The sequence below is a fragment of the Danio rerio genome, chromosome 2 (assembly GCF_049306965.1).
Source record: "Danio rerio strain Tuebingen ecotype United States chromosome 2, GRCz12tu, whole genome shotgun sequence".
Lineage (NCBI taxonomy): Eukaryota > Metazoa > Chordata > Actinopteri > Cypriniformes > Danionidae > Danio > Danio rerio.
In genome coordinates this window covers 61,889,426-61,908,684 of record NC_133177.1, presented here as the reverse complement: position 1 = coordinate 61,908,684, position 19,259 = coordinate 61,889,426, and the positions used below count along the sequence as shown (strand labels likewise).

The following is a 19,259-nucleotide window of genomic DNA, read 5'->3' as shown; positions in this document are numbered from 1 at the left end:
AGCAACTAGAGCCGCGTCTTTATTAAGAGGAGACTACAAGCGAATCCGGATCTCAGCGTTTGCAGATGAGAACAGCTCTCAGGTAAACAATAATCCTCCTTAGACACGTAAGTTATTGTTGTCGAGCGTCGCCTACACTGTTAATACACGCGTGACTCCAGCTGCGCTCTCACAGAGAGAAAATGAAAACAAAACTTCACTGCAGCAAACTATAAAAGCAACACTTCACGCTTGTTTTGCCAACACAACGTGGCGTCTCTGTCGTCTAAACTCTGTGACAGTAATGAATATTAATGAAGCTGCACAATAGAGCGCGCTGATTGGTTTGAACCAAGCCTTACTCATGCATTAATGCAGCACACTGTAAGACGTAATAAGACTCACTCTGGCACAGACGTCCAGTCTGCACGCTGGAATACACGCTATTATGTCATGACCGTGACGCAGCTTCAAAAATTCGTTTCAAACCGGAAGTACGAATTTGCTTGAAATAACGCAAAAACAACCAATTTACACTTTTTAGTGTTTTTAGCAGTGTGGGACACATATACCACTGTCAACAGCTCAAAACATGTGTTTTGGTGTTTCGTGACCCTTTAAGGATGGAAAAATCCGCTTTTGCGCCGTGGCGCATGGTCTAACAGGGTTGAGCTTATTCTCTTAATGAGTTATAGGTGTGTTTTGAGAATAAACCAATCAATAGCCCCTTTCACACATACAGGTCTTTCCTGAAAATTACCGGCAATTTTTCGGAAAGGTTGTATGTGTGAACAGGCCCTTTTTAAAAAATACCGGTAAATTCGTTCTGGCTATTTTCCGGAGAGAGAAGTTGTAACATTACCAGGAATTTCCCTTCAAGAGTCAGTTGCGTCACGCCATGGTGCATTTGCTATTTACATAACGCTTTTGTAAGTGGAAAAACTGAGCGCTTCACTAGCAAGAAAACAGTTAAACATAGCATCTGCAGCGCAAGAATGAGAGATGAGCCTCCTCATTGTTTACTTTCACTTTCACTCTTGTGGAAAGGACTATATAATTTCATGTTTTTAATCAACTGGTGTGAATGATAGCAACTTAAACTTGCTTTTTCTAAAGTTTTTTTCTCTCTAAAAAAGATTTTTTTTTTTTTATCATAACAAGACTATTAAAGCTGTAGGTTCAATTGGGCTGAGTACACGGACAAGGACGAGGTTTTTACATTTGTAAAGTGTTTTAATAAAGAACAAAAATTTGAGAGCTAAATTAATGACACTCCTTTACAGAACAACTCACGGAAATCAACCACTAACATTGTGGAAACAGACATTTATTTGGGTACAACACGATGAAAAAAAAATGAAGTGACGTTTTGCATAGTTTGCTGTGACTCTTAAGTCAGCCACCTTTTGTTTTGCATTAAAATACCTGCACATTTTCCATACTGCGTGCTGTATTTTGCATTTATTTATTAACATTTTTAAAATATTTAAATTCTAGATTCACAAATATTATTTTTGAGACATTTTTTAAAATATCTGGCTAAGAAATAGCGATATATATATATATATATATATATATATATATATATATATATATATATATATATATATAATTATTATTATTATTATTTATTTATATATATATATATATATATATATATATATATATATATATATATATATATATATATATATATATATATATAAAATTATTATTATTATTATTTATATATATATATATATATTTTTTTTATTATATATTTATTTATTTATTTATTTATTTTTTTTGGGTGCAGTTTGTGAAAATTTTGTCAAGGTAAGTAAAAATCTGAACCACTGATCCATCGGACCTGTAGAAAATGTCCTTAGCGTTGTACCCTGATAAACCTTATTCTTCACAAACAAGCGGGAGAGAGTAGCCGTAGGAATCTTTTTGGCTTGAGACTTCCGGTCTCACTCACGTACTTTGATTTTTAGACGTTAAAACAGCTCATTATACTGCTTGATATTGCAAACTTTTATTTTCCTATTATATTATTCTACTTTTTACATATAGTCTTGAACACACTTGTTTGTAGAGCAAGTACCATTTATTATTCCTAGTCAATCCTCCTATAGGCAGCTGAATTGAAAATTTTTAAACAATCACACTTCCGCATTGAAGAATATTGTAGGCTATATTATTACGTGAATATTGTGAAATTCATTATCCGTTCACTTTTTTAAGGCAGTCTCTTTTGTATTCTACACGCTCTTTGTCAGCAATGCCCATGCGGTCACTGATCCATCAATGTGGAAAGTGATGTACAATTATAATTTTTGTAATTTAAAAAAAAAAAACTTGAAACCAAAAAAAAACTGACCACCGGGAAAACTCCTGATCATAGATTTATGTTTTGTTACATATCTATGGTTCCGGATGACCAGTCCTCCACTGCACCTTGGTCCCACATTCATTTCAAAGGAGCTCTACCCTGTACTAAAATGGCGGCTCTGTTATGTGTAATGTGTTATGTGTAGCTCATTTACCTTGATCTTCTCAAACCATAGATATATACACTAGATATCGCATTGGGACCCTGAGCATGCGTCAATAGCGCCGCCACATTGGTACAGTGCTCCCAGGACAAATGTCTTTCAACCGCACTAGTCAAGACAGTGTTATTACGTGAAGATGCGGGACTTTAGCGCTGTCTACGGGTGTAGTAATGAGTAAACAAAGAAAACAAAGCACAGACGCAGAACATTTCATAGGTAATATTATGTTTTTTTCTGTTTTTGTATGTTCTGAACTTTTGTGCTAATCAGGTAACATTATTGATGATAACAGTCACTTACTGCATTCACCATACGGCAAAGCAGCTCCAACTCGCACTAAACACTCGGCTTATGCTAGTTTTGTTGAATAAAATCAGCAAACAATGCAATAGAAATATGACAACGAGATGCTGCGCTGCCAGAAACTTGTGTTATTGTCGGCTAACGTTAGTGAAAGAGTCGTTCGGGGGATTCATTCACAAACGAATCGCTCCCTCCGTCAGTATGAGCAGTGAAAGCAGGAGAGGAGCTGTGTTTCAGGACATGATTAGATCAAATTTAACAGGGAGGGTGGATAGTACATTTCTGTACACACAAACACAAGCTTTTTGTCAGGAATGTCCGTGCGGTCACTGATCCATCAATGTAGAAAAGTGATGTAAAATTATTTTTGTAATTAGAAAAAAAAAATTACATACTAACATCCAGGAAAACTCCCGATCACAGATATATGTGTATATGTGTATATCTCTGGCTTTGGATGGCCACAGTCCTCCAAAATACCTTGGTCCCGCATTCATTTCAAAGGAGCGCTACCCTGTAGCAAGATGGCGGCGCTATTGACGCATTCCGTCAAATAGACAATAGGCCAGGCGACATCTAGTGTATATATCTATGTTCTCAAACAAGCAGGAGCAGCTGTTGGAATCTTTTTAGCTCGAGACTTCCAGTTTCCTTACTGACATAGATTTTTAGACATTAAAAACAGCTCATTATGCTGCTTGATGTTGCAAACTTTTATTTTCTTATTATATTATTCTACTTTTGACGTCAAGAACACTCGTTTGTAGGGCAAGTACTTTGACCGTTTATTACATTTCCCACAGGCAGCTGTAGTGAAAGTTCTAAAATAATCACACTTCCGCATTATTGTATATCATTAAGGGAATATTGTGAAATTAATTATCCGTTCACATTTTGAAGCAGACTCTCCTTTGTATTCCACACGCTTGTTGTTGGCAATGCATGTGCGGTAACTCATCCATCGATGTACAAAAGTGATGTACAAATATAATTTTGTAATTTAAAAAAAAAACTTGCATACTGACTGAACTTCCGATCATAGATATATGATAGATATATGTATGTTTACATATCTCTGGCTCCGGATGGCCAGTCCTTCACTGCACCTTGGTCCCACATTCATTTCAGCATCGCTACCCTGTACTAAAATGGCGGCTCTGTTGACGCACTCTTTCCAATAGACCACACCAGCGTGGGCGACATCTAATGTAAATATCTGTGCTTTGGCGACAATATGAAGCGGAATTCAACATTGTTTAGAAAAATGTTTAGGATTTCATCAAGCAAGTTGATGAGACAGAACGTCCATAATAACAAAGAAATCTGTGATATGAAACTCGCAAATCAGCCGGTGGTAAATAACGGTCTTCCTGTTGCTAGTTACCTATCCATGACGTGTTTTTTTTCTTTCTTTAATTAAAGGCCGATCAGAGTAAGTATCCATTTAATTAATCCTATACAAGCCTTAAAACATTGTTGATTTTTTTATCATTGTTTAAGTAAAACCAGTATAGTTCATTCACCTTATTCTTCACAAACAAGCGGGAATCTTTTTGGCGCGAGACTTCCGGTCTCCTTCATTTTAGACGTTAAAACAGCTCATTATGCTGCTTGATGTTGCAAACTTTTATTTTCTTATTATATTATTCTACTTTTTAAGTATAATCATGAACACACGTACTTGGTTTAACAAGCTTTAACTGTTTATTATTCCTGGTAATTTCTCCCATAGGCAACTGAATCAAAAGTTCTAAAACAATCGCACATACGCATTAAAGAATAGCGTGAATATTGTGAAAATTGTTATTCATTCATATTTTGAAGCCAAGTCCATTTTGTGTATTGTTTTGTATTTGAAGGCGCTTCAATTGTAGTGTTTACGGTACTAAAGAGACCCAGCGCAGTCTGTTATTGGTCCGTCAAGCAGTGACGTACATCAGTAGGAAATGGCCAAGTGTTTTGTTTGGTTTGTGTAAACACTATTGATGCATGCGCGACTATTCACAGGCTCGGCTGAAAGAAAGGAAAACACCGCGCGGAGCTTCTCTGGAGAACACCCAGACTTCCCATCGACAAAACACGATCTCCACCGACATTTAAACGACTAAAATGTCCACATCTGCTGACATCCAGGCGCAGCTGGCGTCGATTATCGAGCGCTTCGCCAAATGCGCGCTGCTGGAGATGAGCCGGGCGGTGGAGCAGGAGATGAGCCGCCGGCAGATGGAGGTCCAGAGTCTGCTGCTGAAGCTCCAGTTCACCGAGAGCGAGCTGCGGTCGGTCCGCCAGAACCAAGCCAATCTGCGCTCCGTGGGAATACAGGTCAACAGCAGCGTACACAGAGGTAATCTTGAATACCTTAATGATTAAAGTCAACGTGGTGCTGTTTGATGTGCTGTTTGTCTTTGTAATCATAATACAATAGCTTTTTCTCTTCCGCTAATATGACTTCCTTTCGCTGATGACGTAGGGAAGGCCCCGCTGCGGTTGAACCAATAGCGTGAGCCGTAAGTTGTAACCACGCCCAATTTTTAGTATCCCGCGAAGTGCCTTGAAATGTAAAAAAAAAAAAAATTGATGTTTGACAATCTAAACTGAAACACAAAGAGAGGGAGACATGAGCTGCATTCGAAATCGCATACTATTTGGTAGCGATGCTAACAACAGTATGCGAGCCGAGTAGTATGTCCGAATTAATTGTACCTATTCAAACTCTGGACTTTTCAGGCACAGTTACTCACTAGGCTACATGGGATAGTTTTTTTCTGACCTTGTCAATAAAACGCAAATTCGCCAGGTCTCGAAAGGCTTCTGAAATGACCAATGCTTTGAATCGCTTTAATCATGTGATCTGGGTGTTTCGAATAGCTTTAGTCACGTGACCTGGGTGTTTCAAAACGCTTTAGTTACTTGACTGGTGTTTCGAATTGCTTTAGTCATGTGACCTTCGTGTTTCAAATAGCTTTAGTCATGTGACCTGGGTGTTTCGAAACGCTTTAGTCACGTGACTGGTGTTTAGATTAGTTTTAGTCACGTGACCTGGGTGTTTTGAAACACTTTAGTCAGGTGACCTGGATGTTTCGACTCGCATTAATCACATGACCTGGCTGTTTCGAATCGCTTTAGTCACGTATCTAAGTGTTTCGAAGCACTTCGGTCACATGACTTGGGTTTTTCAAATTGCTTGAGTCACGTGACCTGGGGGGTTTTAAATCGCTTAAGTCACGTTACCTGGGAGTTTCAAATCGCTTTAGTCGCGTGACCTGGGTGTTTCGATTTATTTTAGTCAAATGACCTGGGTGTTTCTAATCACTTTAGTCATGTGACCTGGGTGTATCAAATCCCTTTAGTCATGTGACCTGGGTCTTTTCATTAGTTTTAGTCACGTGACCTGGGTATTTTAAAACACTTTAGTCACGTGACCTGGGTGTTTCGACTCGCATTAATCACATGACCTGGCTGTTTCAAATCGCTTTAAGCCTGATTTATACTTCTGCGTCAAGTGATTGGCGTGACCCACGGCGCATGCAACGCGCGTAGCTTTGTATTTATACTACTGCGCGCTGTCTCTGTTGATCTGCATTAACACTTCTGAAACGCTAGTTGGCAGTGAGCTGTAAATGTGTCTCTGTGTCGAGTTTCTTCGCTGCTGTTTTGCTTTTCCTGAACACTTATGGGATGTACAAGTGGCTCAAACTCGCTCATTTTGAGGCAGGAATCGGCGGACGTGCAACAACTTTAACTATGAGGTAAACACAAAACAAAACTCCTTCATGGGACTCCACACTTGTAAACAATCGCTCGCGCCATTCGCGCGGCTCTAGGTCCCGCCCAGACTCGTCAGCGCTACCAAGCCGACCAATCACAGAGCTTACGCTACGCGTCGTTGCAACGTATAGTTACATTTTTTGAGAGGTGCACGTCAGTGACGGCGACGGCGAAGGGCTGTGCGTCAGCGCCGTAGCATACGCCGGCATTTGACGCAGAAGTATAAATCAGCCTTTAGTCACGTATCGAAGTGTTTCGAATCACTTTGCTCACGTGACTTGGGTGTTTCAAATAGCTTGAGTCACGTGACCTGGGGGAATTTGAATCGCTTTGGTCACGTATCTAAGTGTTTAGAATCACTTTGGTTGCATGACTTGGGTGTTTCAAATAGCTTTATTCACGTGAGCTGGGTGTTTTAAATGGCTTAGTTGAATGAAGCCAACGAGAGGAAGGGGTGGGGCATGTCAGATACTAGAGAGCATTTGATTGGTCAGAACATTTGAAAAACTGAAGTATGAGACGACAAAAAAAACTGTTGATCCATTTTATAATCATGTTTTTCCCTCACTTTATGCCTCATCAGATGTAAACCTCAACCTTGTAAAGCTCAATGAAAATCATGATGGAGATGCGCAGGCAAATACACATGTTGATGATCCCTCAGCACAGACATTCCCACAGCATGTAAGCGGTTTTTATTGTCATGTTTGAATATGTATTTGTCAGAATAATATACTGGTGAAGGTTTTTCGAACATTTTTATTTTATTTTTTGTCTCTTTTGCTCACCAAGTCTGCTTCATTTGATACAAATTACAGCAAAAACTGTAACATTCTGAAATATCTTTACTATTTAAAACAGCTCTTTTCTATTTTAGTTTAATAATTTTCCTTCGGCTTAGTCCTTTTATTCATAAGGGGTCGCCACAGCAGTATGAACCACCAACTTATCCAGCATGTGTTTTACACAGCGAATGTCCTTACAGCTGCAACCCAGTACTGGGAAGCACCCACACACACTCATTCACACACACACTCATACACTACGGCCAATTTAGCGCATCAGTTCCCCTATAGCGCATATGTTTGTACTGTGGGAAAACCCGGAGCTTCCAGAGGAAACCCACGCCAACATAGGGAGAACATGCAAACTCCACACAGACATGACAACTGACCCAGCCAAGACTCGAAGCAGCGACCGTCTTGTTGTGAGGCCACAGTACTAACCACTGAGCCACAGTGTCGCCCATTTTAATATATTTTTAACAGTAATTTATTCCTGTTGTTTATAAGCTGCATTTTAGCATCAATACGCCAGCCCTGTGGTCCTTCAGACATCATTCTAGTATGCATTTCATAATATCATTGATGAAATGTTCAGCTTTCTTTAATCAATAGTAAGTTCAGATAAAACTGCATTTATTTGACAAATTACGTGACATAATACAAGACTTTATTATTACATCTGAACAATTGAAAGCATCCGTGTTGCATAAAAAATATTATTTTCTATTAATATTCTAAACAATACTGACTTCAAGCTTTTGAATAGCATAAAATGTTAAAGGTTTTTATTTACGATACATGCTGAAACCACTTAAATTACTTTATCAGTGTTGTTGTGATTTGCACTTTTTTTTACAATAAATGATTAAGAAACAGTATTGATTGTAAATTATATATTGAATATTTAGCACAAGCGTTGACATGGACCAAAGCTGCTGATATGAGAATAACACACAAATGAACTTAAGATGAATGCTGATCTTTCTTCATCAAAGAATCCTGAACATAATGACACAACTGTTGATAATTGATGATGATAATATTGAGTGATTCTCGAACAATAAATCCGCATATTATACTGATTTCTGGAGGATCTCGTGTTAATTAAATAACTCTGGAGGTGATTATATGTGATCAAATGTGTATTATACTGATTTCTGGAGGATCTCGTGTTAATTAAATAACTCTGGAGATGATTATATGTGATCAAATGTGTATTATACTGATTTCTGGAGGATCTTGTGTTAATTAAATAACTCTGGAGGTGATTATATGTGATCAAATGTGTATTATACTGATTTCTGGAGGATCTCGTGTTAATTAAATAACTCTGGAGATGATTATATGTGATCAAATGTGTATTATAGTGATTTCTGGAGGATCACGTGTTAATTAAATAACTCTGGAGGTGATTATATGTGATCAAATGTGTATAATACTGATTTCTGGAGGATCTCGTGTTAATTAAATAACTCTGGAGATGATTATATGTGATCAAATGTGTATTATACTGATTTCTGGAGGATCTCGTGTTAATTAAATAACTCTGGAGATGATTATATGTGATCAAATGTGTATTATAGTGATTTCTGGAGGATCTCGTGTTAATTAAATAACTCTGGAGGTGATTATATGTGATCAAATGTGTATTATAGTGATTTCTGGAGGATCTCGTGACTGAATACTATTATTAAATTTAATAAAAATATGCTAAATAGAAAACAGCTATTTTAAAAAGCAAAAACAATTGACTTTTATGTAGTTTTTGCTATATTTTGGATCAGATAAATGATTGTTTGTTGAGCTGAAGAGACTCCTTTAAAAAAACGTTAAATATTGCTATTCTAAAATCATTGACCGGTGCTGTGTTTCTTACAGTAACTTTATTTTTTTTCCCCAAAAGCAAGAAGATGGAATCAAATCCGTTCGGATCAAAGAAGAACACATGGAGGACGAACAGTGGGACGGCGGCCCGAGTAAATAACACTAAACATTATTAGAAATTATGATATAATGATAATATTTATGTGCATTCATATTTAAAGCTAAAAAGTAATAGATCAAATGTAATCTAGTACATTTAATTAGAGTAAACAACGTTTTAGATTACAGATTTTATGTATTACTCGTTTATTTACTTGATAGGAGCAAAACTGTATGTGTTTTGTCCATCACTGCACTTTAAAAAGAATTTGTTGAGGCTCTTTTTGCTTTTAAATTAATGAAGATATTGTGTCAGTTATCTGTCAAAATAGTTCAAGAGAATCCAGCTTCAACATACAAGTGACATCAAATAAGGATTAGCTCAAAAGTAATCCAAAAGTAATCCAAAAGTAGTCAGATTACATTAGAATAAATGTGTAATATAAGAGATATTTTATAACCGACTGCATATTTTGTGATGTAATTTGTAATTAGTAGCACCCTAGCAACCACAGAGATCACCCTAGCAACTATATTGTAACCGTCCAAGAAAACCCAACACAAGCTCATTCTGAAAACGTAGCCCCGCGGATGTTTCTGGAGACTGCGATTTACGTGGCCGGAGGTACGTACGGCCGCATTTCGTTTTTTCGAGCGAATGCTAAGGGGCGGTGTGACGCCGCTCCTCTTCTTCGCGCTCGTCGGCTGTGACGGCTCACCTTCATGTGGAGGGCTTTCCTGCCGCTACCAGTTTGTCCGCTTAGCTCGTAGTGTTACGTCGGCAGAGCGGAGGCCAGGAGGAGGAGGAGCCACCCGCGGCGACAACCGGGTTCGAGTCCAGGGAAGAGCGGTTCCAGCTATCAGGTAAGATGAAAAACAGAATCCAAAAAATAAAAGCGAACGAGTTCGTGATGGGGCGAGAATGCGGCGAAATCTAACAACACGTCAAAATCGGACGAGGGCTTTTGCTTTTTTTTTCTGGACGGCTTTTGTAAATCGTCGCTTGGGTTTAGGGAAGGAGATGGAGGAGGGTGGCTGGGTCAGCCGATTGGCCGGCCACCTAGTCGATCATTCAGTCAGTCGGACAGACGGTTGCTCAACAGCGGCCTCCGGCGTCTTTTCGCGCGAGAACAGAACAGAGCAGGTGCGAACGGTGCGCACTCCCGAGAGGCGTTCCAGACGCGAAAAAGCGTGGCTCAGCGGCCTCTCTCGGATTCACGAAAACAAAAACTGCACATATACGTACCTCCCGGGACGTATTTTGCGGTCTCCAGAAACGTCCGTGGAGCTATGTTTCCACAGTGAGCCTGGGTTGTGAAAACCCTAGCAACAACCTAGCAAATGCTAAAATAATCCTACTTAAGTATATGAGACCTCAAATAAAGGTTACTTCAAAAGTAATACAAATGTAATCCAAAGGTAGTCCGATTACATAAGCATAAATGTGTAATCTAAGAGATATATTGTAATTGACTACATATTTTATGTAATTTGTAAAAAGTAACACCATAGAAACCACTTTTCAACCACCCAGAAATCCCTGGCAGCTGCATAGCAACACTCTTAACAAATGCCAAGATTATCCTACTTCAATATATGAAACTTCATTTAAAGGGTAGCTCAAAAGTAATCCAAATGTAATCCAAAAGTAGTCAGATTACATTAGCATAAATGTGTAATCTAAGAGATATTTTATAACCAACTGCATATTTTGTGATGTAATTTGGGATCAGTAACACGCTAGCAAACACAGAGAACACCCTAGCAACTATATTGTAATCATTCAGAAAACCCTAGCAACAACCTAGCAAATGCTAAAATTATTCTACTTAAGTATATGAGACCTCAAAAAAAGGTTACCTCAAAAGTAATCCAAATGTAATCCAAAGGTAGTCCGATTGCATAAGCATAAATGTGTAATCTAAAAGATATATTGTAATTGACTACATATTTTATGTAATTTGTAATACGTAACACCATAGAAACCACTTTTCAACCACCCAGAAATCCCTGGCAGCTGCATAGCAACACTCTTAACAAATGCCAAGATTTTCCTACTTCAATATATGAAACTTCAATTAAAGGGTAGCTCAAAAGTAATCCAAATGTAATCCAAAAATAGTCAGATTACATTAGCATAAATGTATAATCTCAGAGGTATTTTATTACCAACTACATATTTTGTGACGTAATTTGTAATCAATAACACCCTAGCAACCACCCAGAACACTCTAGCAACCATACAGAAAACCCTAGCAACTGCATAGCAACACTCTTAACAAATGCTTAGATTATTCTACGTCAATATATGAATCATCAAGCAAAGGTTACCTCAAAAGTTATCTAAATATAGTCTAAAAGTAGTCAGATTACATTAGCATAAATGTGTAATCTAAGAGATCCAGAAAACCCTAGCAACTGCATAGCAATACTCTAGCAAATGCTTAGATTATTCCACTTCAATATACGAGACCTCTAAGGTTAGCTCAGGAGTAATCTAAATATAATCTGAAAGTATTATACCACTGACTGCATGTTTTGTGATGTGATTTGTAAACAGGAACTGATTACAGTTCATAAGTAATCCTCCCAGCTCTGAGTCTGTTCTCAGTCATGCTAATATTGAAATATTTCCACTCGTTGTTTTTATCGCAGTTTCTCCTGCTCTTTGCCCGTTGGGTCCCGAGGTGGAAGATCACGACAGTTTTGGCACTGGAGCAGCTGGGGAAGGTGAGAGATTAGGCTTTATATCAGTATTAGTTCAACTAATCCGGCCACTTTAAGCCATTCAGTTATTTGTGGCTGATTCTAGAATTGCGGCTACATTTTCCATCTGCAAAAAAAAAGTTTTTTTTCTAATAATAACAGCACAAATTTTATCAAGCTATGTGTAAAAATAATGTTTGTATGTGTATATAGGGACATTTTGATATGAAATATTAAGGGGCCATGAAACCCCTCGTTTCAGCAGGGTGTTTTCACACCTCTACTTTGGAAAAAGTCAGGAAAGTGGGCGTGTCCAGCTCTGTTTAGGGGGAGTGTCAGAGGAGCAAAAGAGGGATGGTCTGTAAAATTTGCATAAAAATGGGAGTGTCGATTTGGGCACACGCTGAGTCAAAACACACACCCACAGGGGAGAAAGACTGACTGTGTTTACATGGACATCAGTAATCAAATTATTTGCCAAATTATTAAATGGTGGACTTTAACTGCAGTTTGGCTCTTTCATTCAGGAATTTCATTCGTACCCCTTGTGACAAACGAGATATTTAATTCGAGGAACTACTGTAAGCGTGTATTTTTCATGCAATCTTTGTTACCGCACGGTGAAAGAGAGTAAAAACCTTCGCATTTCTCTGTAACTTAGATGCATTCGGCATGTAGTGTCAGAAAGCCGCTTGTGTTATTCCGGTCACACAATGCGGTGAAAATCCTCCACAACGGTAAGTTTGATTGTGGTGCTAACATGTTTACACTCAGTGTAATAGTTAGTTCGATACGAACTAACTTTGCCATCTGAATAAACAAAGAGCACTGGTCGCTCACTTACCAAATCTGTAGAGACAGGACAATCAACACCAACTGGAGCCGTGTCTTTATTAAAAGGAGACGAGCAGCGAATCCGGATCTCACCATTTCCAGATGAGTAAAGCTCTCGGGTAAACAATTTTTCTTAGACATGTATTGTTGTCGAGCGTCGCGTACACTGTTAATCCACACGTGACTCCAGCTGAGCTCTCACAGAGAGAAAATGAAAACAAAACTTCACTGCAGCAAACTATAAAAGCAACACTTCACGCTTGTTTTGCCAACACAACGTGGCGTCTCTGTCGTCTAAACACTGTGACAGTAATGAATATTAATGAAGTTGCACAATAGAGCGCGCTGATTGGTTTGAACAAAGTCTTACTTGTGCATTAATGCAGCACACTCAGAGACGTAATAAGGCACTCCCAGGTACAGACGCCCAGTCTGCACGCTGAAATACACGCTCGGATCTCATGACCGTGATGCAGCTTCAAAAATTCGTTTTAAACCGGAAGAACGAATTTGCTCGAAATAACGCAAAAACAACCAATTTACACTTGTTAGTGAGATATCTGTGTCCTAATGGTGTTTTTAGCAGTGTGGGACACATATACCACTGTCAACAGCTCAACACATGTGCTCTGGTGTTTCGTGACCCTTTAACTTAAGTAAAAATCTTTGCCTGCTGAATTATGCATTCAGCTTTAATTATCATCAAATAATTAAGTCTAATTTAACTTTTTGTGTTAAAAAAGGAAAAAAAACATTTTGCATGAAACACACTTTTTTATTAATAATTGGTTTTAATATTTAAAAATACATTTAGTTTGTTTGTCTGCGTTCTGGCAAAGAGCTTGGAATCACCAAGAGGCGACACTCAATAGAATGTTCCACTGCAACAGCAGCGCCCAGCAACAGCCCCGGATTCTGTCATTTTGGAGTGAAAGCGATCTGCTGGCCATTGGGTCTTATTGCTGTTGTGATGGCGATCAGCTGCTTTGTTTTTTATTTATTTATTTAAAAAGTGCATTAAAGCTGAGAGACAACCTGAAAGACGACAATACAACACTTACCATCACAATCATCAGCACTTTTAATAGTTTATTTTACACACTTATAATATGCTGCTGCTCTATTGGAGTTTTCATTCCAACATGGCCACCGCGCCATCTAGTGGCTGTTTCCCAAATTACACAAGAGTGTCGCCTCTTGGTGATTCTATGCTCTTTGGTTCTGGTCAACTCTGTTGCATTGGTTATGAAGAGCAGAATAATCTGTAAGGCACTCCATCAATACAAAATATATTTTGAATAATGTTAGAAACCAATAGTCATTAATTCCCATAGTATTTGTTTTCTTACCATTGATGTCATCATCAGTAGCAACCAGTTTCCAACATTCTTCAAAATATCTTCCTTTGTGTTCAACAGAAAAAAAGAAACTTTATAACCACTTGAGTGCAAGTAAATGACGAGTACGTTCTCATTTTAGGTCAACTGACCCTTTAACCTTCATTAAGAAGCTTAACCTGCAGTCTGTGTGGGTCCTAATGCTCCAGTATAGTGAAGGGGACTCTATACTGCTCAGTGAGTGCCGTCTTTCGGATAAGACGTTAAACCGAGGTTGTTAAAAATCCCAGGATGTCCTTCCAAAAAGAGTTGGGGTTTCATCCTGGCATCCTGGCCAAATTTGCCCACTGGCCTCGGCCCGTCATGGCCTCCTAACCCTGCCTATATCATAATTGGCTTTATCACTCGACCTCCTCTCCACCAATTAGCTGGTGTATGGTGTGCGGTCTGGCACAAAATGGCTGTGGTCGCGTCTTTATTATTATTATTAACTCTCAATTCTTTACTCCAAATTCTCAGGTAAGGATTTTATCCTGTCAACTAAAGTGATGCTGAGTAGCTACCAGTTTACAACATTCTTCAAAATTTCTTCTTTTGTGTTCAACAGAAAAAAAGAAACCCGTACAGCTTTAGAACCACTTGAGTGCGAGTAAATGTAATTTTTGTGTGAACTGACCCTTTGCTTCATTATCTCTCAATTCTCTCCACACAAATCCTCAGGTAATGATTTCCTCCTGTCAAATAAAATGAAGCCCAGTGGGATGTGGAATTCTCCCGTGTCAGAGGAATACATCGTCAACTCCGAAACCCAGAGTTTGAACACATCTCCTCTGGAAACCGGAGATCGATTCGCCGCCGGTGTTTCGCCAAACCAGCGGCACGATCTCAACGCACAACACAACAATATCGAGGAAGCGTTCAGAATTGCCGAAATCTCCCAGCGAGGATTAAACCACATGCTTCCGTCAGTCTCCGATCACAGAGAAGCAAACCCGGAGAGAAGCTCACGATGTCCTCAATGCGGAAAAACGTTCACCACGAGATTTTACCTGAAGATCCACCAGCGGATCCACACCGGAGAGAGACCCTACACCTGTCCTCAGTGCGGAAAACGCTTTTACTGCAACTCTCATCTGATCTCGCATCAGCGCTCGCACACCGGAGAAAAACCCTACAGCTGCGAAGAGTGCGGAAAATCCTACTCTCATCTGAACTCGCTGAAGCTTCACCAGCGCAGCCACACCGAGGAAGAGGCCTATGTGTACTGGTGATCTTACTGGAATAGAGCTGTGGCTGTAAAATAATACATACATTTCGATTCATGGTTCAATTTAATGCATTGCGATTCTAACTTGAAATGATTCTGAGCTTAGTTTTGAACAGCAGATGGCGCTCTAGGCTTGTTTTTATCAGCTGATTCTGCTCTAGGCTGGTTTTTAAACCGCAGATGGCGCTCTAGGCTTGTTTTTATCAGCTGATTCTGCTCTAGGCTTGTTTTTAAATCGCAGATGGCGGTCTAGAGTAGTTTTTAACAGCAGATGGCTCTCTGGGTTGTTTTTTAACAGCATATGGCACTCTAGGCTTGTTTTTAAACAGCAGATGGTGCTCTGGGGTGTTTTTATGGCACTCCAGGCTTGGCGCTGACGCTCTAGGTTGATTTTTAACAGATAATGGTGCTGATCTTTAACAGCAGATGGTGATTCAGCCTAGTTTCTAACAGCAGATGGCGCTATAAGCTAGTTTTTTTATAGCAGATGGCGCTCTAGGCTGATATTTTTACCAGCAGATGGCGCTCTAGGCTGTTTTTTTAACAGCAGATGGCGCTTAAACCTAGTTTCTAACAGCAGATGGCGCTATATGCTAGTTTTTTTTTACAGCAGATGGCGCTCTAGGCTGATATTTTTACCAGCAGATATCGCTCTAGGCTGTTTTTAACAACAAGAGCGCTTTAACCTAGTTTCTAACAACAGATGGCGCTATATGCTTTTTTTTTTTACAACAGATGGCACTCTAGGCTGATATTTTTACTAGCAGATGGCACTCTAGGCTGTTTTTTAACAGCAGATGGCGCTCTGAGGTGTTTTTATGGCACTCCAGGCTTGGAGCTGACGCTCTAGGTTGATTTTTAACAGGTAATAGTGCTGATTTTTAACAGCAGATGGTGATTCAGCCTAGTTTCTAACAGCAGATGGCGCTCTAAGCTTGTTTTTTACAGCAGATGGCGCTCTAGGCTGATATTTTTACTAGCAGATGGCGCTATATGCTTTTTTTTATAGCAGATTGCGCTCTAGGCTGATATTTTTACTAGCAGATGGCACTCTAGGCTGTTTTTTTAACAGCAGATGGCACTATAACCTAGTTTCTAACAGCAGATGGTGCTCTAGAACAATTTGTAACAGCAGATGGCGCTCTAAGATGTTCATTTGTTTTGTTTTTGTTACACCAAAAGTCACTGTATGCTATTTTAAAAAGCAGAATTTAACAGCAGATAGTGCTCTAAACAGTTTTTTATACCAAATTGTGCTCTAAGGCGAATTTTAACATCAGATGGAGCTCTAGATCTTTTTTAACATCAGATGCAGCTCTGTATAGGTTTTGAACAGTAGGTGGCGCTCTAGGCTAGTTTTTAAACAGCTGATGCTGCTGTAAGCTGGTTTTAAACAGCAGGTAGCGCTCTAGGCTTGATATTAAACAGCAAATGCTGCTCATGGCTAGTTTTTAAACAGCAGATGACGCTATAAACTGGTTTTTAGCAACAGGTGGCAGTCTTGGACCATTTTCTTTACAGAAGATGTCACTGTATGCTAGTCTTTAACAGCAAATGGTGCTCTAGGAAAATTTGTAACAGCAGATAGTGCTCTAAACGTTTTTTTTAATACCAAAAGGCGCTTTAAGATGAATTTTAATAGCAGATGGTGCTCTAGACCGTTTTTTTTTTTTTACAGTAGTAGCTCTCTAAGCCAGATTTTAACAGCAGATGGCAAGCTAGACCAGTTTGTAACAAAAAATATAGCTCAGAACAGTAGGTGGCGCTCTAGACCTACCTTTTAGAGCTGTGGGGCTGATTATAAAGCATACAGTGCCATTTGTATTTAAAAATAAGCACAGAATCGATTAAATACAGAATTGCGATGCATTTGAAAACTTCAGAGTCGATGTAGAATCATTTCTCGATGAATGATGAACCAGCACAGATCAAGCGTCTGTTACATTTGCTCACATCAGCTGTACATGATATACGAGTAATACTGCTTTAAATTTGACAATACTGCCTTCAGTTTAAGTAGATGGCCTGTTGATTGCTTTTAGGTTTGTTTTTTATCTGTTAGCGGTCATAAAATGCATTTCCGCAACACTTTACAATAAGCTTTCATTAGTTGTCATTAGTTATAATACAAAGGTGTTGATTGCTTGATTCTGATTGGCTGACGAGCCTTCTGAGGGACTCATCAGCCAATCAGAATCAAGCAGTCCACAGACCTATAGTCTATGAATATTAAATGCCATAAACGGATTGTTAATTAATGATGGGGTAGTTCAACCAAAAATTAAAGTTTACTCATCTTTTATTCATCCTCAAATGATTATAAACCTGTTTTATCATAACAGATGTGCTGAAAAATGGGAGAAGCCAGTAAACATTGACCACCATAATGAGGAAAAGGTATGAATACAGGTTTTAACATTGAAAAAAACTAATAAAAATGAGTAAATAATGACATAATTTTAATTTTGGGGGATTTATCTCTGTTAAATACATTAACTAATATGAACTAATGGAACTTTATTGTAAATATTCACTTTATTTTCTTTTTTTAAGGTAGTTGGCCAATTGTTTGTTTAGTTATTCATATTTTATATTAACGTTTGCATAAAATGCATTTAATTTCTATATACATTTTTCACTGAACATATTAAATGTGTGCTATGAAATGCTGTTTTCCACTGTTTTTTTTTTGTATGAATTATTTAACATGGGAGCCTTGTTCTGTGAGTGACAATAAACTGATGAGTTTCTGATGTAAAGACTTTTCTGTCATGTTTTTCTGGGTTCAGGGGTCCGTTCTCGGTACCTGGATTACTCAGTTAGCTGGATTTGGTTATTGATGATTTGACACGATCCAGGATTGTTTCGTTCTTCAAAACTGATCTGAGAGTTGTTGTCATAGCAACAGTTCCGCTAGATCAAACCTGGCGGGGAGCAGGCTCAATTCATATAAACAGGATGTTAAGAAAAAAGTTAATATGCTAATGAAATCATTTATAGGTGCTCAAACTAACACCATTACTAATATGTACATAAATAAAAAATGAGGACAACATTTAGATGCTCAAACTGTAGCACTATGTCCAATAATAGTCTTACATATGTACAATTATTATTGTCATTTTAGGATCATTAGTTTGATGCAGTAGTATTCACTATGATAAATGGTAAATAAATTAAATATACACTTAACATTAAGATTATCGAACTATAGTATTACACACAAAACAGATGAATAAAAATGTAAACGGAACATAATGGAAAACAAATGGACATATCTATATATTTTTTCTTATATCTTTTAACTGTTAAATAGGTAATGAGGTGAAAATATAAATAGATTGAGAATTGATTTGAATTCTTATCATATAAATGAGATTTTGATGCAAACACATGGGATATATATATATATATATATATATATATATATATATATATATATATATATATATATATATATATATATATATATATATATATACATACATGCCTCACAGATCTCTATTAAATTCATATATATATATATATATATATATATATATATATATATATATATATATATATATATTCACACATAAGCCTATTTGTGCACTAGTAACAAAGACAAAACTGCAACTAACCAAAAAAAAAGCTGCAGATCAGAGTCCAAAAATGTTAAATGAAATTTTAACAAACTGGAAAATACAAGAGGAGCAAACAACAGTTAAATTTAGTTGAAATTTTGTAGTTTGTAATTTTATTTGCAATTACTTTTGAATTTAAATGTATTATCTTTTTATTCCTAAAGATGTGCTGCGACTAAACTCTTATTTTAATGTAT

At 38.0% G+C, this 19,259-nt stretch overlaps 1 protein-coding gene across 1 annotated transcript; it reads left to right on the top strand.

The window, feature by feature from the left end:
* Positions 1-4,757: 4,757 nt before the first annotated feature.
* si:dkeyp-68b7.5 lies at positions 4,758-18,198 on the top strand. The gene is made up of 5 exons (XM_001920546.7): positions 4,758-5,163; positions 7,171-7,271; positions 9,276-9,348; positions 11,951-12,025; positions 14,893-18,198. The coding sequence occupies exons 1-5, from the start codon at positions 4,929-4,931 to the stop codon at positions 15,441-15,443; spliced, it is 1,035 nt and encodes a 344-aa protein (XP_001920581.1). The 5' UTR covers positions 4,758-4,928; the 3' UTR covers positions 15,444-18,198.
* The last annotated feature ends 1,061 nt before the right edge of the window (positions 18,199-19,259 follow it).